General features: G+C 42.5%; 1 protein-coding gene across 2 annotated transcripts in view; it reads right to left on the bottom strand.

Annotated features, from left to right (window-relative positions):
- Positions 1 to 26,839, bottom strand: part of FBXO4 (F-box protein 4) — a 50,488-nt gene that overhangs the window by 520 nt on the left and 23,129 nt on the right. For both annotated transcript variants that reach the window (XM_063454008.1, XM_063454009.1), the window contains 3 exons: positions 23,346 to 23,421; positions 17,097 to 17,272; positions 45 to 220 (listed from right to left, as the gene is read on the bottom strand). In XM_063454008.1, the coding sequence (XP_063310078.1) occupies positions 45 to 220; positions 17,097 to 17,272; positions 23,346 to 23,421 (428 nt within the window). The remainder of the gene's footprint in view (positions 1 to 44; positions 221 to 17,096; positions 17,273 to 23,345; positions 23,422 to 26,839) is intronic.

The raw sequence follows: 26,839 nt of genomic DNA, 5'->3' as shown, positions 1-26,839 counted from the left end.
AATGTTTTGTTTAAATGAAAAATGAAATGAAAAGTATAGCATACCATCCAAGGACGATTTAACTCGGTGAGACACAATTCATGAGCCAAATAAACACATGGAATACGCTTGTCCCCTGGGTGAGATACACAAGCTAGAACCAAAAACGGTCTCTTCTGTGGTCCAAACTCTGGGTCTGTCATGGCCAGAATCTGCGCAACTTCATCTTGTCGATTGTGTTCTAGAAAGAAAGAAAAAAATGAAAAACAAAAACAACATTTCATTTATTTTGCTATTAGCAGATCAATTTATTATAGTTGTGTACAGATGCAGAATTGACCATTAGGAAACATCACGCACAGTCAACATTTTCATTACCATATTGCATGATAATCTGCAACAAAACAAAAACGATCCCGAAGGTCATGTTAGCTGTACTTTCCATGTAATGTTTTCTAATTATTCCTGCACAGAGCCAAATAAATTGTAAGCATAACGTTTGGGTATTAGCAGTGTTTTGCTTGTATACTCTTAGAACGGCACTGTCATGCTGAACTTACCTTTCTTTAATCGTGTTCTCTTCTCTTGCTCTGTCAGGATCTGTTCTTCATTTCTTCCTGTCTGCTCAAGGTTTCTTTAAAACATAAGACAAAGTAGGGACTACTTTGTCTTAGGGAGGTTTCCTACGCTTGACCAGTTTTTTTTTTTTTTAATTCTTTATTTATTCCAGTACAAGACATCGCAAGCACTACACGTACAGCAACATTGGATTCTGAATAAACAAGCATGTACACTGTGATCATGACATGTTACAGTAGCAAAATGAGTTAACAGGCAAGGTCACCCAAATCCCGTAACCAGAGACCGCAAGTTGGATTTACGTCTCTAATTTTCAAGGTAAGTCGCAACTCTATGTAAGCTTGGATATCCCGCCTGGTTTTTAATGGTATATAAAACAGTAAACAGATAACATATGATAAATGACGACCGCACACGTGTTACAGAGAGAATAAAAGGGATAAAACAACAGTGCTTAGTACACGAGCGTATCATCTTTCCCATGACTCTATCGTTACACACTTGTATTTCCAATATGTGCGATCGGGCCATAAAAATAAGGAGCTAAGAGATGAAAGAGAAATAAAAAATAGAGGAAGTGCCTCGATAGTCCGAGGTCTCAGAGAAGGGGGTAGAGGGAGAAGGGGAGTGAGTCCGAGGAGTGTTGACCGATAAAAAGGCGTCTTGGGGAGTGTGCTACCCTTTCGCCGCTTTCCCCCATAGGAGTCTGTAATATCTCTCCCTGCGGCCAGGTCAAGGTAATATAATACACCACCTTTCTCAAATGTCCCTAGAGGTGAGTTTGGATGCCCTAACTCATCCTGCCTGTCTCAGTCGCTTGCAGTGCTATTTGTCCAGGGGCTCCAGATTTTATCGAATTTCTTCACTGTCCCCCTGACCTGTGCCGTCAGCTTATCCATCAGGAAAGTATCTTTTATTTTCTGTTTTACCATCGCTATTGTAGGGGTCTCTCTCTGCAGCCACACCTGCGCTAGGGCTCTTCTAGCCGCCAGATTTATTTTTTGGACAAGGGTTTGTTCCGTTTTTGTCCAACCATCCATGGATCTGGACAACAGAAACACCCATGGGTCTAGTTTCACCTCTCTATCAAAAACTTTTCGCTGCAAAGCAGCAATCCGTTTCCAATAGGTTTGTGCCTCCAGACATTCCCACCACATGTGTATATATGTACACAGGTCCGTCGGGTTTTTACGCATTCGGTACAGCTTCACTGGGGTGGTGTACCACCTAAATAATGTCTTTTAGGATTGTTCCTGCAAGGAGACGCACACTGAAGATTTTGCAGCAGCCTCCCAAATATCTTGCCATTCTATACCCTCCAAAACCTCATTAAGATCAGCTTCCCACTGATTTGTATATGTGATATCTCCCCATTCTAGTGTGTGTGCTCTAGAGAATACAAACAGGAAATTAGGCCATTTGGGAATTGTTCCCTCTTGCACATCCTTTCAAAAAACGTCAATTGTGTCAGTGCGGCCATTTTGATCCGGGGGTCTCGGGAAAATCTCTAAGTTGGAGATACCGGAAGTAATCAAAGGGACGTAGTGGAGCCCTGCTTTTTAGTGCATCAAACGTGATAAAGGAGCCATTTTCAAACATTTCGCACAGTCTCTGCAACCCCGTGTTCTCAATACCTTTGAAATCTCAGGGACACATGCCCGGCAGAAATGCCTTGTTTCTTAAGAATGGGGTCATGGGTGACGGGTCGGAGGTCAGTCCGTATTTAATGGCAGCGGCATCCCAAACTTTAAGGGAGTTGCGTATCGCTGGGCATACCACTTGATCAATTGGTCTTTGTTCCTTAGGAGTCCACATAAGGAACTGGGGCATGTCTGGGCCCATCATGGAGGACTCTAGATCCACCCACCTCCTCTCTTCTGGGGGAGAGTGCCATAGTGCGATTTGGGCCAATTGAGCCGCCACGTAATAATAGTAAAGGTTTGGAAGGCCAAGGCCCCCCCTATCCTTAGCTCTATTAAATGACATTACGGGAGATCCTATGCCTTTTATTCTGCCACATAAACTTGCCTATAGCCTGTTGAAGCGGACCCAAGTTAGACTTAGTCAAGTGGACCGGAAGAGCTTGGAACAAGAATAGTATCCTAGGCAGCACATTCATTTTCACTGAATGTATTCTTTCGATCCACGAGATCGGTTTGTCAACCCATTTCTCCATGTCGTTTATTAAATGTCTAATCAGTGGGACATAATTTTGCTGATATAGTTGAGAGGGGTCCGCCGTCAACCAAATGCCTAAGTATTTGATCTGGTCTTTCGCTATTCATATGTGATAAGTCCTCCCTATATTCGCTGCATCGTCTTCCGTCATACCTATGGGAATTGCGCTTGATTTGTGTAAATTAACTTTATAGCCAGCCACCTTGCCGTATTTCGTCAGAATCCCAGTCAGAGCTGCCATAGAGGCCCTCGGGTCTGTTAATGTCAGCAATACGTCGTCGGCGAAACCCGAGATAACATATTGCGTGTCCCCCACAGTAATTCCCTTGACATCTGGGGCATCCCGTATAGCTTGCATGAGGGGTTCCAGCGAAAGGACAAACAGCAGCGGTGAAAGAGGGCAACTTTGTCTCGTACCATTACTCAGATGGAACGGTATGATTCGCGCTCATGAAATCTGAATCTGCGCCCTGACGTTTGAGTACATAGCCTGAACAGTCGTTACGAACTTGGCCGGCATGCCGAAGTGGTGCAATACTTCAAATAAATAAGGCCATTTGACTCTGTCAAATGCCTTTTCGGGTAAATGTCCCGTCACCCCCAGAATGTCAAAAGAGCCCTGGGATGTTAGGGACATGGACCAGCCAATAAAGGCACTACTTGAGTGCCAACTGGATCTTAATAAGAAAAAAACACATTGTAACCTGTGCATCTACGCAGGGTATTAAGGGCAGCCATATAAGATTTAACGAGGCATGAATCTTAATAGCTGGGGACAGATTGTCATGTACAGTTCACTATATATGTCTCAAATTTTTTTATTTTTTGTAAAAAAAAAAAACACGAGTCTAGGAACAGGAAAGAGAAAACCAGTCCCGAATACACATGTACATAATAAGCAAACATATAAAGATCTAGGCAACGTATAGAAATGGGGTTTGACGACCACCGGTGTGGAGGGGCGTCCACTGGGGCTATTCTCCAGTCCTAAGCTGGTTATATGAGAGCCGAGGGGCAGGAGGGGGAGGGGACACACTATGCTATCCTACCGAAGGGATCCTAATTACTATTGTTCGGTTCCGGTTCCCCTCACCCCCTCCCACGGGCGGACGAAAGAGCGATCCCTAGCTACCGGGCCCGCCGCCGCGTCCACCCCCCCTCCTGCCTCGATCATGGATCCGACTATAAAGGATTCCGCTATGTAGCCCTCCCTCCCCGGGTATCTAGCTGGCTTGGTGAGGAGCTCAGCTCAGGGCCGAACCGTCATTGCGAGCTTAAAGGTTCCCCCTTCCTAACGACAGTTACAACACTACCTCTCAGGCTCCCCCCCGATCCCAACTTTCACCTATGCAAACAAAAATTGAAGCACTAACGCGACACAAATATATATACAGTGTGATGCATACGAGTAGTCATGGGCAGCCACCCCTCCCCTCCCTGTAAATGTGGAGTCCAAACAAACAGTTCCCTAAGGGGGGTCGATGCCTCAAGGCAAGGGATCCCCATACCCCACTTCGTAGCGTCAGTGGGGTGAAGAAGTGACCACAGGCCTCGATCCCCCTACATTCCTAAAACCCTGCAACCCAAAAAAAGGACAATACCACCCTATCCCGCTGCACCCAAAAGGAAGAGAGAGAGAAAAAAAAAAAGGAAAATATCAGCAAAAACAGCCCTAACCCCTAACAAGGGGTGAAGACCCCCCCCCCATTCCCGCTAGGACCCAGGAGCTTTCCGTGCAGCTCCAACGGCTGCTCCCAATCTGAACACCCCATTAGGTGCTCCCTGGTGGGAGCCAGGCTTCAAAACCAGCCATCCCATCCGCATCCATGTACCTTCCCCAGGAGTGACAGCCACCGAGATCTCCTACCCGCCGTCCTCTAATGGATCCGGGTCAGCCAACCTCTATGGGCCTCATTCTCCCGCCACATACCACTCGCGAGGGAGGGGACAAAAGCTCCTCCACAGCCGGGGGGAGCTCCGCCATCGCGCCCGGGTCCTGTATGCCCGGACTCCTCAGGAATTCCACAGGGTCTCCATCAGCGTAGAGGATTTTAGTGCGTCCATCTTTGAACACCAGCAACCGGAACGGAAAGCCCCAGGTGTACTTCACGCCATGTTTCTGCAAGAGTCCAGTCACCGGACGCCACAGCCTCCGCTTTTGGAGGGTAGCAGGTGTCAGGCCGTGAAATAGGGTAAGTTCCTCTCCGCCATACCTAATCGGGCCTTCCCTGCTATGCTTCATGAGGGCTTCCTTCGTCCGGTAAAACAGGAACTTGATGAGAACGTCTCTCGGGTGGGTATCATTTGCCCATTTCGCCCTGAGAGCTCTGTGCGTTCTCTCTATGTGCCATTGGTGATCCGGCACTTCGGGTAGCAGTGGCTTGAGGATCTTGGTTACCACTTCCATCAGCGGTCCTTCTCCTTCCTGTTCAGGTAAACCTTGAAGCCTGATATTATTCCGCTGGGATCTGTTCCCTAGGTCATCCAGAGCAGACTCCACAGTAGTTAGTCTGAAGGACAGCCGGTTAATCTGGGCTGTAGCGGCATTGTGGGCCACGGCCGTGGACTACACTCGCTGCTCGAGCACCGCCGTCCTCACGCCCAAGGCCTGGATCTCAGCCTTAACTTCATGGGTGTTCCTGGTAATTTCGGCAGCTAAATAACTTCGGACCTCCACTAATTTTGCCAGGATCTGTGCAGTGTTAGCCTCCGAGACTTCCGAGGCCGCCGCTGCGCCTGGGCTAGGAGGTGAGCGTGGTGCCATCGGGCTCTCCCGTCCGCCATCTTGGGTGCTTGATCGCATGGAGCGGGAGGCCACTAAAATATCAGACACCGTGGCTCCCTGTTCCGCTGGCTTTTTGGGCTGCTTTTTCGGGGCCCGTTTGTCCATATCGACTCCCCCGTGCGTTGCCTCGTTCAAGTCAGTGTTTTTCCGCTGTAGTTTGCTTTTGGCCTTGTGGTCCTAGCGGAGCTTCACTTGGACACGTCCATCTTGCTCCGGCTGCAGACCACGCCCCCGCTTGACCAGTTTTGACTAGCGGAAAAACAAACTGTGCTCTGTTTCCTGTGGTCAAAGCAATTTTCCCACAATTCTCACCTTTCCTCTGTGTTCTCGTGATGCCTCCTTTCCGTATTCCCGAACGCCGGCAAAACTACCGAATTTTGTCCTCACTGAATGAGAGCAGTTTGTCCTTTCGTGTTAGGACGAAATTCTGGACCTTAGTTCGGTTTGAAATTTCATTTGAATGAATGAAATTCCGATCCGATCTTGGCTGCATCTTGAAGCCGCTTAGTAGATAGCTCCCTAATTCCCACGGTATCAGGAAGCTATATACCAAAAGGCTGAAAGACCAAGATTGGCCTTTTAGCCAACTTTACCAATACCAAGTGACAATTACTTGATTAGTAATTAATCTGCCCTTACTCGCTATATCGCGAGTAGGGGCATGTCTAGTAAATAGTGAGCAGAATGTGGCTGCTCACGGTTGTAAAAAATGTTTTTAAATAAATAACCCCCCCATTAAATGGGCCCATGGTGGGGCATCTTTTAACTAGCCTGGGGGGAACATAGTGTCCCCCCCGAGCCCCGCAAGGGAGGGCTATTCAAGGAAAGGTGGTGGGTGGGGGCCCTAAACGAAAATGGAGGGGGGGGGCCCTATTGCCCTCCACCTTGGCCCCCATCCCTTGCACATCTTTGGTTTTGTGCAAGGATGAAATAAAAAAAAATTAAAAAAATTAATTCTAGTGTAATAAGGGGAATCATTGTAATAATTAACTTTATGTTTATGACATCCTTACTGGTCAAAAGTGCCAACAGCATATTAATACCTCCTGGATTTTATGACTAATATTAATATTAACAATATATTTCTATCTCCTAATATAATGTTTGTTTGGAATGCATATTTGCACTTATTAAACATAATCTAATTTATGTGGATTTCCACCTATATTTTCTCCTCAGTTAGTTACATGAGGGGTATCCCACAAGTTGACAATTTACAACAAGAAACCACACCTTTCACTTTGCACTGAATGGTAATGAATTGAAAACTGACCTGAAATTTTTTTGGCAAAATTTACTGTAGCTAGTGATAGGAGGCAGTGATCGTCTGAGAGCGCTCAGTTGACAGTGAGTTAAGTAGTTATGAAGCCTACAGTGTCCCATTCCAAACAAACTTAAGAAAAGATAACAAGCAGTCTTCTCATAGAAAGCTTCGCAACTAGGGAATCACCTTCTAGAGTACAAATTCTTCCAAGTCCTATTTGTATTCCAGGAAAAGATTGTGTTTATTTATCTGATTTCCAAGCATACCTTAAAATCTGTAAATATTTAACGGTTAGTCATGTGTGTTTAAACAGGTAACGTTTAACCGCACAATTTATGTTTCAGGATATTTGAAAATTCCACTTCTCAACCATTTATCCTAGAAAAAGCATTTTCTAAATAAAATAATACACAAATGCATTTTGTATTAGATTACCATAGTGCAGTTTTACTAGATTTATGAGCTATCAGATATGCCATTTTACTCTTTTTTTTTAGAGGTTAATAGTTAATAGCAGTTTCCCTAAACCTTGATAAGCTACACACATTAGATCCTGATGGACTATCACATATGCCATTATATTGTACTGTGAGATCTTGATGAGCTATCAGATATACAGGGTCGGACTGGCCCACCAGGATACCTGGAAATTTCCCGGTGGGACGCGGCACCTGGGGCTGCGCGGCGCTCTAATTCTGCCCTCACATAGAGAGGGATTGAGTGAGCCGTGCGCATGTCGGTGCCGCCGGTCCGGTGGCAGACAGAGGGGGCCGGCCGCATATCATGGTGGTGCCGCCAGGACGGGTGGCAGATCTGACTATCATGCTACTACTCTATGATGTGTCCATGCTGGGAATTGTGGGAACCGTGAGACACACTGAAGGTTTGTTGGGGGAAACAAAGAGAGACATGCAGAAGGGAAGGGGGACAAAGTGACACAGAAGGTTTGTGGGGAGCAGAGCTGGGCCGGGGGAGAAAAAGACACACGGAGTGGCTGGGAGGAGAGAAAGAGGCACACAGAGGGACTGGAGTTAGAAAGACACACAGAGGGCATTAAGAAGGGGAGAAATGCAAAAGGGGCTGGGGGAAAGAGACATACAGAGGGCTGGAGAAGAGTAAAAAGAGAAACACAGAGTCTGGGATGAAGTAAAAGATACACAAGGGGAGTTGAAAGAGACACACGGGGGGTTGTAAGAGAAACAAAGGAGAAAAATTGGAGACAAGATACACTAAACAAGGTAAAAAACAAAAAATGTCAAAGGAGGAAATAAGAAATACAAAAAAATACAGCAAGAAATTCAAAAGGGGGTTAATAGAAACACAAGAGAAGATACCGTTATTTTTGGTGTGTGTGTGTCGGAGGGGAGGGGGGGGAGAAGGGAGGGGATGCATTTTCGCCTGTGTCTCACACTCTCCCTGTAACTCAGCTCTTCAGCGTAGGAGTTTATGCCGAAGAGCTAATTGACAGGTGAGAGAAAGATCTCTTATTAAAGATTTTCCTCCCAATATATACATTGTGCTAGCAATCTTGCTAACAATGTACAGATAGACGTAACTGATGGGATTCTGACAGTAATACACACACACACATATGCATGTATATTAATGTGTGTATTAGTAACACATATATAATTATGCCTATCATATTTACTTATTTTAATATACATTCAAAGTGAAAAGCACACTCAAAGGACTTAAAAATAAACAAGATCATTTTTTAAAGTTCTGCAAATGCCTATATTCACCGTTTCATTCCCATTACCAAACTTTCCTTAATATGTGAAGGTAGGTGGATTGAAACATTGTTTATATGCAAACGCACGTCTCCTTAAAATAAAGCCACTCTTTTGTTTATGAGTGCTTTCTTTTGTTGCATTAAAAGTTTTCAATTTTAAGTTATCTTTTCCACCTTGAAATCAGCACACTATGCTGGCGCGACTTATTATTTAGGCTGGTATAGAATTTTTTCAGGGCTGCTTTTAGTTCCCAGTCCGGCCCTGCAGATATACCATCATACACTTTTATGAGATTTTGATGAGCTATAAGAAGATATTAAATCATACTGCTTTGCGGAATCCTGATGAGCTATCACATAAGCACATGAACAATTCCAAGAGCCTGCATAACTGCCCATCAGTTATGAAAAATATTAAATAATGAATGCTGTTCACTAATAGTTAATGCACATTTTCCTTTAATACGTTTAATTAAAGAGAATGTCATCAGTGTTCATACTAGCAGCCCGTAAAGAACTAAGCCTTGTGGGCATGCCAAGTAAACAAACTAAAGTTGACCATGCAAATATTGGTTAAATATCAATTAACCATTATATATATATATATATATATATATATACCAACCATAGTTAATCCAATGACAAAAATATAAAATTCATATAACAACACTTGAGGGCCTATTAATTAAATCAGGAATTGTGATGAAGTCAGCAGGTCAAAACAGTGGAACTGGTTGTCAGGGTTTCTTTGCTGTTTTAAACAGCAACCCTTTTCTGTTTCAGTGATTGAGTTTTCAGCTGCAATTACTATGAGCTCCTTCTGCTTGTTGCCACGGTTACTCACCTGTGAGAAGTAATCAACCCTGCTGCTAATCAGTTCTGCCTATTTAAGCAGCTAAGCCCAGAACCTCCTTGCCCTTGCGTGGTTTCCTGTTTCCCAGAAGTCTCCTTGTTCCCGTGTTTCCTGTTTGTTCCTGGTTCCTGACTCCGGCCTTGTTCCTGACTCCGCTGCTCTCCGTGCTCCTGATCCCTGGCTTGTCTGACTACCCGCTCTGGTGACTGACCCCTGCTTGATTCCTGGACTTTGCTTTTGTTATTTATTTGTTATTTATCAATAAAGGTGTGTTTGCATCTAGTTCCGTCTCTGTCTGGTTCCTGGTCCCTGACATTACGCAAGGGCCATGAATACAGATGGTACAGGCAAGACACCTATACCTAACCTGGTGGGACCAGCAGAACCACCATTTGGACCAGTATGCCCATCTGGATCCAGTACCCGGCCAGCCTGCGATTGCGGCCGCCTCTGCCTCACTTCCTGTTCTAGCACCGGTTGTAGCCTCCAAACCTGTAGCGGCTAGAGAAATGACTGGGTCAGTATTTTGGGGGCAACCCAGCTCACTGCAGAGAATTTATAAATCAGGTTAAAGGATACCTTGAAATCCTGCCCCAGGCATTTCCTACAGACAGTGACAAAGTTCACTTCATGATTTCTTTGCGGTCTGAAAAGGCCCTAGCTTGGGCAAAACCTCTCTGGGAGGCAGAGAAGCCTATTATTTACAATTACCCTGAATTTGTTGCGTCCTTCAAAAGGGTTTTTGATATTCCAGCTCGCGCCACCCCTACTGCCGAACTACTCTTGTCTAATGCTCAGGGCACAAAAACTATTGTCGAGTATGCCAGTGAATTCCGTACCATGGCAGCAGAGGGTGGCTGGAACAACGAGACTCTCGTGGCTGCCTTTGCACAGGGTCTCTCCGATGTGTTTAAAAATGAGATTGCAGCCAGAGAATTACCTTAAGATCTCGAGGAACTGATATCATTTGTCACCCTCATTGACATCAGACTCCGAGAGAGATCCTCATCCAGGGAGTGCCTGCGGAGGCCTCTTGTAGATTTTGGCTTTTCTAACCCACCCAAACCTCCCTCACCTCCCATGCCTCCTGGTCCTGAGTCCTCTGTCTGTGTGGAGCCAAGGCGGTTAGGCTTCTCACGCCTCTCGGTCGAGGAGAGAGCCTTTAGGAAGAGGGAGGGTCTGTGCCTATACTGCGGACACCATGGTCACATGTTAAAGTTTTGCCCGATTCGTCCGGCAAAGGGCCCGCACCCAAGATACTGTCAGGGGCAGATCTTGGGTGGTCTTTCTGCAGACCCAGAGATATGTGTGGGCAAACCCTCTGTGCCTATTATCCTCTCCTGGCCTGATTCATCCATTAAAACCCGGGCATTTCTTGATTCTGGGGCCGCAGGCTTGTTTATAGATTGTGCATTTGCATCAAAGCACTCTATACCCTTACAGTCTCGCAACTTTCCACTAGCCTTCGAAGCCATCGATGGCAGACCAATACAGCCAACCCACGTGACCCAAGAAACCGTGCCCATATCTCTGGCTGTAGGGGCTCTACATCATGAGACGATCCAATTCCAGGTCATTTCCTCTCCATATTACCAGGTTGTTTTGGGATACCCTTGGTTACAGAAGCATAACCCCACAATTGATTGGCGCAAAGCTGAGATATTATCATGGTCCCAGCAATGCACATTTTCCTGTCTCCAGAAACCGGTCAAAGTTTTGGGCGCATGTTCTGCCTCTTCCTTACCCGCTGAGTACCAAGAATTCCAAGATGTATTCGACAAAGGTCAAGCCAGCGTTCTGCCACCACACCGTCCGTATGACTGTGGTATCGAACTCCAACCTGGTGCCAATCCTCCCCGTGGCCGGATTTACCCACTGTCTGTAGTAGAGAATCGAGCCATGGAGGAGTATGTTACCAATGCACTGTCTAAAGGTTTTATTCGGAAGTCATCTTCTCCTGCCGGGGCCGGCTTTTTCTTTGTAAAAAAAAAAAGATGGCGAGTTGAGACCCTGTATCGACTATAGAGGTCTCAATCGCATTACTATTAAGAATGCCTACCCCATTCCATTAATCACTGAGTTATTTGACCGCCTCAAGGGAGCAACGGTCTTCACCAAACTTTATCTGAGAGGGGCATATAATCTCGTCCGGATAAAAGAGGACCACGAATGGAAAACACCAGGAGCGGCCATTATGAATACCTAGTAATGCCCTTTGGTCTTTGCAATGCTCCGGCGGTTTTCCAAGAATTTATAAATGACGTCCTGCGAGATATGCTGCAGCAATGTGTGGTGGTTTATCTTGATGATATTCTTATCCATTCCACATCTCTCGAGAACCATCACGCAGACGTTTCTCGTGTTCTACAGAGACTTAGAGAAAATAATCTGTTCTGCAAATTGGAGAAATGTGAGTTTCACTGCAAACAGGTCACATTCTTGGGATATGTTATCTCAGATGCTGGATTCTCTATGGATCCGGAGAAACTTTCGGCTGTACTAAAATGGCCTCGACCTACGGGTCTTCGCTCTATACAACGTTTTCTGGGCTTCGCCAATTATTATCGGACGTTCATACGCAACTTTTCTTCCTTGGTTAAACCTCTCACGGACATGACCAGGAGAGATGCTGATCCACAGCATTGGTCACAAGAAGCCATTACTGCCTTTGAGTCTCTCAAAGTCGCCTTTGCTGCTGCTCCTATACTGGCACACCCTAACCCTGCCTTACCATTCATTCTCGAAGTCGATGCATCTGAGACAGGAGTAGGCGCCCTCCTGTCTCAACGTCCTAACCCTTAGAGCCCCAGGCATCCGTGCGGGTATTTCTCGAGGAAATTGAACCTGGCGGAATGCAATTACCAGATTGGTGATAGAGAACTTCTAGCCATAATTCTAGCTCTCAAAGAATGGAGGCACCTTCTTGAGGGTACTTCAGTGCCAATCCTCATCCTCACAGACCACAAGAATCTTACATATCTTTCCGAAGCTAAGCGGCTTTCCCCCCGGCAAGCTAGATGGGCTCTATTCCTATCAAGATTCAATTATGTGGTTTCTTACTTGCCCGGTACTAAAAACATTCGGGCTGATGCCTTGTCTCGACAGTTCTCCCCTCCATCTAGAGAGGAGATAACCCCTACTCCTGTGATTCCTCTGGACCATATACTGGCAACCATCCGTACTAACCTCACCTCACCCCTAGGCGAGGAGATTCTGGCTGCACAAAGTAATGCTCCTCCAGAGAAACCTTATGGCCGTTGTTTTGTACCTATTAACCTCCGTACGAAACTATTGAGTACATACCACGACCCCATAGCAGCTGGACATCCAGGCAAAAACCAGTTAATCTGGTCCGTATCCCGGCAATTTTGGTGGCCTAGTCTCCGTTCGGATGTCACCGCTTTTGTAGCTGCCTGTCCTGTGTGCACTCAAAATAAAACCCCACGACGCCCTCCAGTGGATCTCCTGCAAACCATACCTAATGGTGAACGACCCTGGACCCACTTGTCCATGGATTTTATCGTAGATCTTCCGGTCTCCCGTGGCAATACAGTTGTTCTCATGGTTGTTGACCGATTCTCGAAGATGTCACATTGCATTCCCTTGAAAAAACTACCAACTTCCCAGGAACTTGCAACAATTTTTGCTCGGGAGGTCTTTCGTTTGCATGGGTTACCCAAAGTGATAGTCTCAGATAGGGGTAGCCAGTTCGTGTCCAGATTTTGGAGAGCTTTTTGTACGCAAATGGGAGTTCAGTTTTCCTTCTCCTCGGCCTACCACCCGCAATCCAATGGTGCAGCGGAACGAGCTAACCAAACACTGGAACAGTTTCTGCGTTGCTACATTTCTGACCACCAGAACAACTGGTCTGATCTGCTACCCTGGGCGGAGTTTGCCCACAATAGTGCGATTAATGCCTCCTCCCGGCTATCCCCATTCTTGGCAAACTATGGGTTTCAACCGTCCATGTTGCCTGATACGTTCTTGCCACAGGGGATACCGGCATTGGAGGAACATCTCAGGGAACTCCGTTCCACTTGGGTGCAGGTTCAGAATTCTTTGCAACGCGCAATGCAGAACTACAAACTCCAGGCCGACCGCAGACGCCTTCCTGCACCTACCTATCAGGTCGGAGAGAGGGTCTGGCTGTCTTCTCGCAACCTACGCCTCCGTGTTCCCTCACAAAAACTGGCACCCCGATACGTTGGGCCATTTCGTATACTTCGAAGGGTTAACCCTGTAGCTTACGCACTTGACCTTCCTGCTAACATGCGCATCTCAAATGTTTTCCATGTTTCCCTCTTGAAACCGTTGGTTTGTAATCGCTACACCACCTCAGTGCCACGTCCACGTCCTGTTCTGATTGACAATTGTGGCTGAACCCGCCTCGCCACTGGACATTGGAGGGGCCTGGCTGCCTGCCTCCTACCGGCTGACTATGGCCCCTGGAAAATTGGTACGTTTAAAGAACTATATTTGGGCATATTGTACTTTATATTGCTGCTGCTGGCCCTTTTAAAATCATCTGTGGACATATTGGGACTTTTGGGACTACTGTCCCTTTAAGACTGTGGAGCATATTACAGTATACTGCCTTTAATATTACATGTTATAATGTGTTCAGTTAACCTGGGTTATATGTATGCAGCATTCATCTGATTGTTCGATAGAATCACTCCATTCATTATACTGAGTGAAACTACCGAACAACCAGACCACCCAGGAATAAGTATGCCTCCAATTACCGTTTGCAACAATGTTGCAAATGGGTAATTGGCAATCAGTGTAATGTATTCTTTGTCCTCTGGGTGGCCGCCATTCGGGAAACGAACACGTGGCGGCGGCCATCTTAAACTCCCGAACAGCGGTGTTTTGCCGTCGAGTGTCTGGAACTAAAATCGGACACTCGACTAGGCAAACACCGCTGAGACCTCCATACTTCCAGAAGTTCGTATGGGAACTACCGAAGGCCCGCCGTTCGGTAGAAAGAACCCCACGAACTAGGGGATTCATTCGAATCCCCCTTAGGCTCCATAACCCAGGCAATTCGTCTGTTTTCATTCCCTTGTCTGTGACCGACCGCAGGGCCAAAATGCATGGAACTGTTTTCGGATACTTTACCCATGCGGTCGGTCAAATCTTTGGAACCCTATATCTCCCGAACCGTTTATCCGAATGCCCTGATTTTTGGATATGTTGTCCCCCTGAATAAGGGCCTTTAAAGGTTTTTGGGGTACATCCAGAACTTGGCTAAAAATGTGTACCGTATAATTGGGTTTACTGTTATCTGAGGGGAGGGGATGTGTGGGTTATTTTATGCCTCCCCCTGGGTGTGGCCTGTAAGTGTACAAGTGTAATAAAAGCCAGGCTGGATGAGCCAGTCCAGAGCTCCTGTTTTAACCCTCAAAGTGAAGTGTCGTCTCATTATTGGGGGAGGATTTATTGCATGCTGTTCCAGTTTGACTGCTAGGAGTGCAAACCTATTCGTATGGTTCCTATTCAACTGTCTACAGCATTCAGAGGCTTGAGAGGATTCATATGCTTCTCTGATTCGGTGATTGTGGTGTCTGCCAGAGTGCTTGGAGTCCTCAGGAAGCGCTAGGAGCATCCATTAACGGAGGTACCCAGTCGGGGTGCCAGGCAATCCGTTACAACAATCATGAGGAATATGAAATACGCAGCATCATTGACTCACGGGTCTTCAGAGGACAGATACAATACTTGGTGCACTGGAAAGGATACGGTCCAGAGGAACGCTCCTGGGTTCCAGCTTCTGATGTCCATGCACCATCCCTCCTTCGTTCCTATCACGCCTGCTTCCCCATGAAGCCCGGACCCACCAACAGAGATGGGGGGAGTCGTTGAGGGGGAGGTACTGTCAGGGTTTCTTTTCTGTTTTAAACAGCAACCCTTTTCTGTTTCAGTGATTGAGTTTTCAGCTGCAATTACTATGAGCTCCTTCTGCTTGTTGCCACGGTTACTCACCTGTGAGTAGTAATCAACCCTGCTGCTAATCAGTTCTGCCTATTTAAGCAGCTAAGCCCAGAACCTCCTTGCCCTTGCGTGGTTTCCTGTTTCCCAGAAGTCTCCTTGTTCCTGTGTTTCCTGTTTGTTCCTGGTTCCTGACTCCGGCCTTGTTCCTGACTCCGCTGCTCTCCATGCTCCTGATCCCTGGCTTGTCTGACTACCCGCTCTGGTGACTGACCCCTGCTTGATTCCTGGACTTTGGTTTTGTTATTTATTTGTTAGTTATCAATAAAGGTGTGTTTGCATCTAGTTCCGTCTCTGTCTGGTTCCTGGTCCCTGACACTGGTACAGCCACATATATTTTTTTTCAATTTTATTTAAAGATACACCATAGCATTAGGAATACAAAGCTGTCTAACGTTACAGTGCCCTAGGCCATATTTAGAATAGTGTACAAATAAAAAAGGGTAGGTTAGTGCTAATAATATAGTGGATAGGCAGCGACCTTACCTTGTCTTCCATATCACGAGACGGTGTGAACTACTATAACAAGAGAAGATACCCCTACAGCGGAACTAGTGACTTTATCCATTTTACCTTCTGATATTTATTGGAACTTACCTATTTTCATTTATATTTTTTATTAATTTTTTTATTTCTTATTTTTTATTTATTTATTTCTGGCGCAGCCTATTTCCTTACTGTATATTTAGAATAGTGCCTCACCTGTAACTGCATTTAAAAAAAATAAAAAAATTACTTACCTAATTTCCAGTGCCAACACTCCCTCAGTGCTGCTGTCAGCTATGCCTCCCACAACATCATCTGGTGTTGCTCTCTGTGATGGTTTAATCCATGGCTCCTTGTTAATTCAATGCTTTCCTTTAGGCTGCATTTGGTCGCATGATTGAGTTCACTCTGTCATTGATTGAGTTCACTCTGTCATTGTATAGGAAGCCACTAGAGGGGTGTCTACAAAACTGCAATGCTTTACATTGCAGGGTCAAAACTGCAGGGCCACTGCAACCAGACAACTTCATTGATATAATGCTGTCCTTTAAATTTGGCTGTTTGGCTATTCTGTACTCAATGTTTCATACTTCCTTATATAATAAATAAACCCTTGTGACATTTTAACGTGTAGCTCAAGTGGTACAGTGTTCCTGAGTCCATTCGTAATGTTGCTGAGGTGAGCAAGTTGGCTAATTGTGATATTGTAAATGCATCTTTGCTACAGCTAACGAACAGTCTTCTTGAATATTGAAAATATGAAAGAGTTGAATCCAAATGTTAGATAAACTAAAATGAAATTGGAAACCTTTAGGGCACAATTGCCCGGATGTAAATAATAATAATAATAATAATAATAAAACAAAAAGTTCTGAACAGTTTCTAAAACAGTCTCCAAATATATTTGTCAATTCAATTATTTATTTGAAAACATTACATTAAGAAACATAATCAGAACATGCATTCTATTGGTTCTGAATTCAAACATTTCTATATTTATATAATTAAAGAAGCTCTGGAATAAACATGAGCAAAGATTTTGCTTTTCATAATGGTATCACTTTAAAAATAAAATGTGTAAGAAAATAAAACCTAAATATATGCCACATGCTATGTCTGGTTACTCATTTACTCACAATTGAAACACAATGTATCTCTGCCAAAACCCCCCCAAATACTTGGCACTGCAATGTAAAAAAAAAGGTAATACGAGTTATAGGACTGGATAAACTAAGTAAGCACGTACCTCGGTTAGTTTCGGCATTTGCCACATAGATGAATCCATCCACAACTTTGCATACCTCCTTCACTTGTGGTATTAAAGTGTATGGTGTTCCTTTTGTGTTTGGTACGGAATTTTGAGACACAAATATTTTATTTCCTGCTGGGCTCTGATCCACACGTGCTCGATCTCTCTCGGACCTACAAAACAGATGACAAAAATAAGTCTACAAACATTACACAACATTTAAAGAATTGGGGACCTTAATGGGGAATGAGTTAAATGGGAAAAGCAAAAAGGTAGACAAAGGGATTAATAAAGCTTACATGTAAAGAAACTCTTATTTTCCAAACCGTTTCTCACCCTATATTTTGTCCCAATAAATTAATTTGAACAGTCTTTACATCCTAGCTGATCTTGCCTTATTCGATATCCATTGTATTGACTACCCTCCTTTTTTCTGTCAATTTAACAATGTTTTTACAATTTCATATCTTAGCTATTCCTTATCCCTCGATTACCTTCCTTCCTACTTTTTACCTTCCTTCCTACTTTTTTTACAAGATTTTCCATAAAGTAAAATAGACAATGATTTTTAGGATTTATAAAAACAATTTCACCTTATGCATATCATCATCATTCATGCCAAAATGTTGTGAATTGTCAATGTCACGGTTTGTAGTTCATGTTTATAATAAAAATGTAAAATTGTTTTTTTTTTGTTTTTGTTTTTTAAATAACTAGAATTTAAAAATATAACTACAGAATGATCTGACCATAAACAGCCAGAACTAATAATGGGCAAATAAAAGAAATATGTTACGCTACATACAAAAAAAGTACAAAAACATTGGCTCTATCTGATAATGATTAATATTTGTATTAATCAAAAAAAGTGAATAATGGTACACATGTTCCATAGGATAAACTTTCTGTTATGGAGAATGATTATATATGTCACCAGATGGGAAAATGAATAAAACCGCCATATGATAACCAGTTAACATAGGGCCCAATATTGGAAGTGGTGAAAGCACAACCAGGACGGTGAAATTGGCCATTTAAAATAGGGGGAATGGTAACCAGACAGGGGTGCATGCACAAAAGCCTGCAGTTTTTTTGGCCACCACCCCTGTTTTATAGGCACAAAGCAGTATTTAAGCTTTTATTAAAGACAAGTAATAAAAATACAAATTATTCAACTACTTTGTCTGTTCTTATCTATACCATGGTATGAGGAAGACTAATCAGATCACAATCTTCTTTAAGTTAAAAGGCTAACATTGAATATGTACATTAGGTTTCAAATTTGGCATTATCTAATATTAATAAGAAATTCCACAGCTATAATATATATTATTACAAAAGTAGAGAACAGAGGATTTTATTTGTATTTTTATTTTTTGTATGGTACTTTGTATTTATTTATTTATTAGCAGCTACATTATTAGAAGCTACATTGGTTTTTATTTATTTTTGTGCTCATAAAAGAGCAACTGCAGGTTGGAACCCCAACATTTAATCTGCACTTCCTGGTTGGAGAAATATATCCCAGCCTCAACGAATATTTTACACAATACAGGACACAAAAGGGAGAGTACACACTGCAAGTTTCTAAACTTGCCCTCATTTGCTACAGTTTATAGTAATAGAACTCCAGAACAACATATAATACTAAAACATATCAGCCAGGGAATTTGACTTTGGAAAAGCAGTTTAATTATGTCTCTCTTTTTAAAAATAATGAAGATTTTGTAGTTCCCCTCCCCAAACCTGCCAGAGACTGAGGAAATACCCCACTGTCAAAGCGTTAAAGTTGGAACATAAACAGTGTTGTTAAAAATATATTTGTATATCTCACGTAGTGGTTTATCAAACTAACAAGAAACCAGAGTTTACGTTTACACAACAGAAAAATTAACCATTGGAAGTCTCCAAATATACTCCACGCAGAGGTAGGTGCTGGAGGGATCCTTCACAGGTGGAGTTCCATTCGAAGAGAGCACTACCAATACCACCTTCCACAGGCCATATGTATCACAAAGGGGCAATCAAATAATCAAATAATCTTAAACCAGCATCAGCTTGCGCAGCCAGTCTGGTTTTATTTTTGTTTTCATATAGACAAAGAAAAAAAGGAGAAAGAGCCTTGACTAACTGGTACCTCCATATGGGGGGTAACCCCTATTATGAATAGAATAAAAAGGAGAGAAATTGGAGGTAGCAGTTACACATTTATTGTACAACCAGAATAAAGTTAGGTCAAAAAATAAAGAATTAAAATAAAACGTCACTTTTAATTAAAACTAGCTATTGTATTCAGGGATAAACACACTGACACACATATATAATAGAAAAAGAGAAAACGAACAAAGTGAATAGTATAAAATTAACAATGTGTAGATTGTAATTTCCAGTATTATTCTACAGTAAAGTTTAATCGATTTAAACTGCAGTTTAATGCTACTAGGTGTAACTGGAAATATGACACGGCTGATTGATAATGTTAAATAAATTGACCACATTGACTAAATATTTCATATGAGCTTCACGTTGGTATTACTCCACACAATACTTGCTAAGGAGCCGTGTGGAACAATTCCTAATGTTAGTAGCAAAATGCTGGAACTTCCGCTAAGTATGGTTGCAGCACAATAGCCTAAATCACTGAGGCTTTACTGTCCCCATGATTGCCGACTTTATAACTGACATTTGCAGTTTTTTTTTTGTTTTTTTTAATTCTTTATTTTGTCGTGCACGAAAGTTGCAAGGAGTCAAGCAATGCCACAACAGCTATTGCCAGCTTATTAGGACAATATGTAGAACACAAGTGTTTGGCATATCTGGTCATTGCACATTTTATATTATAAAGTAGTTTCAACAACGATTAAAACGACGTGTCTATTGTTATTTATCAAAGAATAGCTGTGTAGTGTACATTAAAAATGAGGGCACAAAACAGCTAGGCTAGATACATTAAACTCTGGTCGGTAAATGATGAGACAACAGTCCAGGCCAGCTGACCGCATGTGACTGCTTAGCCAAGGTGGGTCTTTCAAGGTGTGTATGCATATTTCTATGGCAGTCCAGACCAATGTACATTTTTATAAGTATAGTAACATAGACAAGTAACAATAAAAGCAATAATAATAAGAGAATGTAAGTACGTTGTCTGTTGTAGCAAGAAGGGTGGATGAGTACTTTGCGACTGAGTCGTGTAAGAGTTGGGACAAAATTGCTCAAGCTTCCAAGGGCTATATGACATGCTTGGAAGCTCCATTTAGATTAGCCCCTTAATATCAGACAACGTAGTGAGCTAGAACATAATGCAGACTGGTGCAGGGCTAGAGCCACTATATGAATCGGGAGTGTTTAGGTTGCGCCTGTGATATAGATAAGACATAGTAATGTCAGGTTACAGGTGGGTGTATGTAAGGGCAGGTTGCGCTTTGCAGTGCCATGTGGTACGGAAGTGAGGGCCAGTAAGCTTGAGCCGGTGAACGTACCAGCAAAGAAATATGAATGAGCCCATGTTACCCCTTGTTATTAGTAAAGTGGTGTCGGTGAGGAGTGGGGCACTGTGTAGGGAAATAGTGAATACATGTATTCAGTCTTTCGAGGTGGACCTCATATTTAGCATAATAGAGGACCTATATGATCACAAAGCATAGCGAGTTTTAGGTAATGTGCTATAAAACTAAGCAGAAGTCTGTAAGGCAAGGCTGCATGTGTGACCCCCCTCAGGTAGTTGTTGCAGCATACAAGTCTCTCATGGGGTTCCTTGGGGTGAACGGGATAACTGCTGCCAGATTCCATGTGTGTGGAGCTCTGCGAGCGGTGGTTTGGCCCATATTGCTCAAACTGTCTTGCGGCAGCCCCAGGTCACTTAATAGTCCTGTTGCGTCTTGAAGGTCTTGAAGCGGGTACGTGGAGTCTCCGTGCATGACAAGGAGGGTGCGAGATAGACGCCAGCGGTAGCGTATATTTCTTTGCTGGAGGAGCGAGGTAAGTGGTTTGAGGGACCTCCGCCAGGCCAGTGTGCTGTTGGAGAGATCTTGGTAGAAAGCTAGTGACGTTCTCAAATTGATATAGGGATATCCCCTTAAGGGCCGCAAGGACTGTTGCTTTGTCGGCCCCAGATCTGAAGTGGACCACCAAGTCTCTCGGGGCAGCGGCAGGTGCCTTAGCCGGTTTAGGGAGTCGGAATAGGCCATCCAGGACTATAGCATTAGCCTGGCGTGACGGCCATGAGTCTCCTCAAAAAGTGCGGTAACTCTGCGTCTGGGACATCCTCCGAGATCCCTCTGACTTTTAAGTTGTTCAGTCATCGGATATCTTCCTGTGCCGCGAGGCGGCGTTCGTACAATTGGTTCTGCTTCTGCAGTTCTCGGATCTCCTGCTGCATGGAGTCCATGCGGCGTGTGCCTGTCTGGGAAGCTTCTTCCAGCACTACGATGCGGCCTGTCAGGCCCTGTAGGCCTCCGCTGATCGTGGCTATGTCCGCCTGAAGGGTGGCTTTCAGGTCCGCCAGGAGCTCTTTAAGCACAGCGGTGGTAACAGGTGCTGAATCCGGAGCTGATGGAGCCGGCTTTGGCTTCGTTGGGGCCGGTAAGACCACTTCTTCCCCGTCCATGGACAGCTCGTCGGAGAAATCCGAGCAACCACCCGATAGGGCGGCCATTTTAGGTCCGCACGCGCCCTGCGCTTGCCTCCACAAGTCGCCGATATTCATCCCCATGCTTGGTCTATCGGGCTTGGGCTTTTTAGATTTGCGACCCATGGCTCCTGGGCTAGCTGATAGTGTTTCCAGGGTCCAAATAGTGGCGTTTTCGGATTCAAGAAGCGGGTTTTTCGACATTTGCAGTTTTAACTATCAAGTACCAGCTATTTAAATGTTAGCCCTAAGACAGTCTGCCAATTATGATTGTCAGTTTACTAAGTGCCTCGATGTATTTGAGGCACAAAGTATCTACAAAATTGTATACAAATGCCACTACAAGAAGTAGAGTAGCTAGTTGTTAAACAACTATATGTATCAATGGAGAAGTAATAAACTGCGTTATAAATTAGAATAGTGGCAGACTGTGGGGCTTTCTGACTGTTAGAGAAAAATAATGAGATGAAAATAGAAAATAAATTAACAGTAAAAAGGGGGGAATTTGGACCGCTATGTGCAGCATTAGATATATTAACCCATAATGTTTTCCCCAAATAGATCGCTCCAAGAAATGTCGAGGAGCGTAAATAGAACCAATACAGTGTCAAAGGGAGAGAACAATTCGATCGATGTAGTTTATAGAATCTCCCTATTCCTCTTGCGGGAACACTTTCCCTACCTAATGTTTAATACACTTCCCCCTCCTCCACTTATAATGTGGCAAAGTGGAGAAAATAGAGTTGCCCGAGGGTAAGTATAGCTATAAAGATATAATTTGTAGGTATAAAGGTATACTAGTTTCGCCCCTATGTAGAACAGCCTATAACAGGATAGAGTGTGTTCCTGTGAAACCTCAAGTTATTGCATAGAAAGATAGTTATTATTGCTGCTGGCAGAAGGTGAAGAAGCCTATTAGATATTAGTTGGCTAAAATTACAAAGTATAGAGGTAGGGAGAAAACGAATAATATATCTGCGGTAGAATTACTCTCCCTACTGTGCCTTCGAGGGCACCCCTTATAAAAACACTTTCCCTCACTGATATACATAAGAGAGAACCACCCTCCACGTTAATGATATACACAGATTAGAAAATCAGCAGGGGGTAAGTATAGAGAAAATAATAGTCGGTAGAAGTGAAGAGGACTCGATGAGTCCAATGGTTGAAAAGTTAAATTAATACCAAAGCTGGATCGCAATATGATAAGGCATTCTGCTGTAAAGTCTAGGTAAATTAGTGGTCAAAATAATTCAGCCCTGGTTGCCCTGACACGCGTTTCGCTCATAAGCTCATCAGAGGGGAGCCGGAGACATGATTTTCCCGGTTTATAAAAGTAATAGTGAAAGTTGATTGGTGGCAGTTAGATTTGAATCTTCCAATAGGCTGTTAGTTCAGCCTCCACACGTGACGTAGTTAGTGATGCAATTTCGTGAAATTACTTGAAGGATCCCATTGTTTTATGAATGCTGTGATTATCTTTTCTATTATACCGAAGAGGACTTATAATTATGTTTTCTGTTTTCTCTTATGGACAGTGTCTATTCTACTCTAGTACTTTGGTACTTTTAATTATTATTTTGCAAGTTTTGTTTTTTTTTCATTCTTAAAAGACTTACCTTGTTCTGGTATATAAAGTTAAAATGTTAAATTTATGTTGATTGTCGAGTTGAAAAGTAACACCCGAGCCAATTCCTGTATAAACACAAAAAATAAAATAATTATATAAATAAGAGGATAATTAAATACATATATATGAGGTGCCATAATTGCTATATTACTTTCATTATTTGCAAAGTACCAAACTCTTCAGGACCTACGAGTGTTCTCACTCTTTATATGGTGTCTTTGTAGAATCCTATCAACATATCTAACCAGGAAACACCCATATTACTTCATATATTCAATAATGTATGAAAAATACACAGTACATAACACTATTGTCATTAAAACATTGGATCAATTTACTAATCCCTCAGACAACATGAAGTTCAAAAAAGAGAAAAGTCAGTTTAAATTTATGTTCAATTTTGCATTATCTCCTGGTATTTTATAGTGATATGCTGGTTTTAGAAAGCCAGGGAAAACAAATTAGTCGCTAAAAAACTATTCAGGAGGGTTATTTAGTAAAATGATATTTCAAGGTGAATTGTAATTTAAGGCAGCCAGAGCTGAACTTACGGCATAGTTGACTTTTGAATTTTGAAATTCAGCTATTTTGACCTTAAATTTGAAACTCTCTTTGAATTATCGCTTTACTGACTAACCCTGTGTTCTCTCATGAAAACAGTGGATCTTATAACGTCACCCTTGTCTGCTTGTTACGTAATTCATCTTATTGCTTAAAAAACAAACAGTTAAACACAAAGAAGCAAAATAAGTCTAATGAAGTTCACATGATACTATAATAACTATTATCCATTCTTATATTGTAAAGTAAACAGAGCAGTTTAAAGCGGAACGGTCACTTCCTCAATGTTAGCACAACCGAATAATTAACCAAGCTTTATTCACCTTGGTTAACCTCAATAGCATTCACTGGGGTGACGGAACACGGAACTGTAACTTCTCTGGAAAAGACAATTCCTCTTTAAATAAAATTCCCCCCTGGTTCATTTTCACTTGGCTATTTAAAGCATTGTAACATAAGCAACAAGGTGCAACAAAGTGTCAAACCTACAGTTAAACAGCTTATAAACAATGTTCTATTAGTGGCCTGTGGTTTGACCATATTTGCCATGAAGAAATACAAAAGTGTGGCTTTTGTATAATTTCTAAATTTTCAAAGGACATGCATCACTTGAGAAAAACTTTGAAAAGTATGTGTGATCAGCCACAGCATTAAAACCACTGACAGGTGAAGAGAATAACATTGATTATATTGTTACAATGGAACCTATCAAGGACTGGGATATATTAGGCAGCAAGTGAACAGTCACTTCTTGAATTTCTTGTTTTGGAAGCAGGAAAAGGTCAGAAATGTATTTATTTTACCGACTCTTTAGTTGTTTTTACTGGTTTGTGGAATAAAGATCTTTTCATTTAGGAAGAGCAGTTCCAGTTTCTTCATATTAAGATCGAAAAGCAGATTCCACTAAAGAATACTCAAGCCAGAGCCTTCATAGTCTGAGTCAGCTTTTAGTGACTCTGTAGTATGTGAGTGCGCCATTGCATATCATTTTATATCATCAGTTTTAGATTTCAGGTATTTATTTTCTATATATGGTAAACATACTAATCTATGGGACTTGTTTATTTGTATATTACGCACACACACACTGTTTTTTATTCACTTTGTGTTTTTGGTCTACTTGGAGTGACACATTTGTGTGTGTGTGTAATTTATTGCACTGTATTAGCACTTTTTCACTGTTACATTTTATTTGTGTTATACTATGGAAAAAAATATTTATCTGCTTTTTCAGCATACAGAGTGAGACAATAGCCTCATTCAGCTACAGGTTTTGAATGAAACAATTGTGTTTTAGTATTTAGTCCCCTAAAAATACTTCATGCAGCCTGTAGCCACATGTCCCACATTGACTGGGACAGTCTGTCTAAATCCTGGCATGCCTCTCTATGTCCAGGATTGCTGGTTGCCTGGTCCATATCAAAGCTATATAGTAACAATTAGAACAGGTAGGCACACTAAATAAGTTAATAAAGAACAGAACGTAACAACTAAACTATGGTGCTCACTCGTATAAGGCCGTATTCCAAACAGGCCAAAAGAGTGACATTAATAACTTAAACAAGGAGCACAACCACAAAAGCATATAGAAAAAAATGTTTATTAAATGGGTCAAAATAATAGGCTCTCATAAACAGTATCAATGCATAAAAAGGACAATAAATGTCCAATAAAGAATACAATGCAATGTCTATCAGTTCTTAAGTTTGCATACAAGCAAACTGCATAATGCATAAAAAGTTATATATAAGTATACAATACAGCTATATGAGATGCCAAATTCAATAACCCCAAAATAATGATAAATAACAAAAAAAATAAAGAAAACATACCAGACCTAGTGAGAAGAAGGACAAGAGTCAACCAATACACCCCCAACGTTTCGTCAAAATGCCTTTATCAAGGGAGCCATATCAAAGCTATAACAGGGCCTTTAAATAATCAACTAGAAGAGGCTGGCTGGGTAGCAGTGATTGCCTGCATTATATGCTCTGACCAGTCTCATTACTAAAGTTCAGTCATTCTGCAGTCGTCTGCTGGAACGTCAGTTATGACACTCACTTGTACACAAAGCAGACCCCAGGAAAGGAAACTCCACAAACAGCTTGGCAATGGTATAGGTGCTGGGAGTGTACGTGTGCGTGTACATGCGTGTCTGTGAATACAGACTTTTTGCACCCATAGGAGAAGACAACTTATTCATTAGTTCTAGGTAAGTTGACTTTGAAACTACTGCTGTAGACAATGCATTAAAAAATATAGAAGAACTAGTCAACTCCAAATGTCTATTTTTCAGCAAATCCATAGGATCCTATATTCCCCTCAACTGAATGTAAATTCACAACCAATCCCTGGTCTCCAATTCATTTTGGTGATGAGCAGGCACATGTTTATGAGATCACATGCTAGCTTGCTCAATAGCTCCAAACAGAGGGGAATGGGAAAATCCTGAATACTAAACCTCTAAAGAAACTCATATCACCACCACCATTCTCAAGCTCTACCTACAGAATAATGTACCCAAATAAAATACTACATATATTAGCAAAGTCATTTTTAGTAGCAGTTTTTTATTTTAAACTGTAGACTGATTACAACATAAAGTCCCACTATAACGAGCTCAAAGTACTTAAACTTAAACCATAATTATATCAAATCGAGGAATACATAGAGAAACAGTAATCTGAATCACTGAGTCGTTCAACATGATCGCTGAAAGGTATGGGGATCGAGGAGTTAAAATGAATTGTATTAAGTAATATTCCAGCCAACAGGTTGTAAAAGATGAATTGTGATGTTTTGTTAATGTAATTACTGACTGTGACATCAAAGTAATTATTTCCATGTGATTCTCGGTTACAGAAATCACATGATTGTCAGTAAAATGCAGTCAAAGATAAGTAACTGAGAATCAAGTGACTC

Source organism: Pelobates fuscus, chromosome 5 (assembly GCF_036172605.1).
Source record: "Pelobates fuscus isolate aPelFus1 chromosome 5, aPelFus1.pri, whole genome shotgun sequence".
Taxonomy (NCBI): Eukaryota; Metazoa; Chordata; class Amphibia; order Anura; family Pelobatidae; genus Pelobates; species Pelobates fuscus.
Note: the sequence above shows the minus strand (reverse complement) of the source record. Positions and strands in the feature narration are given on the sequence as shown.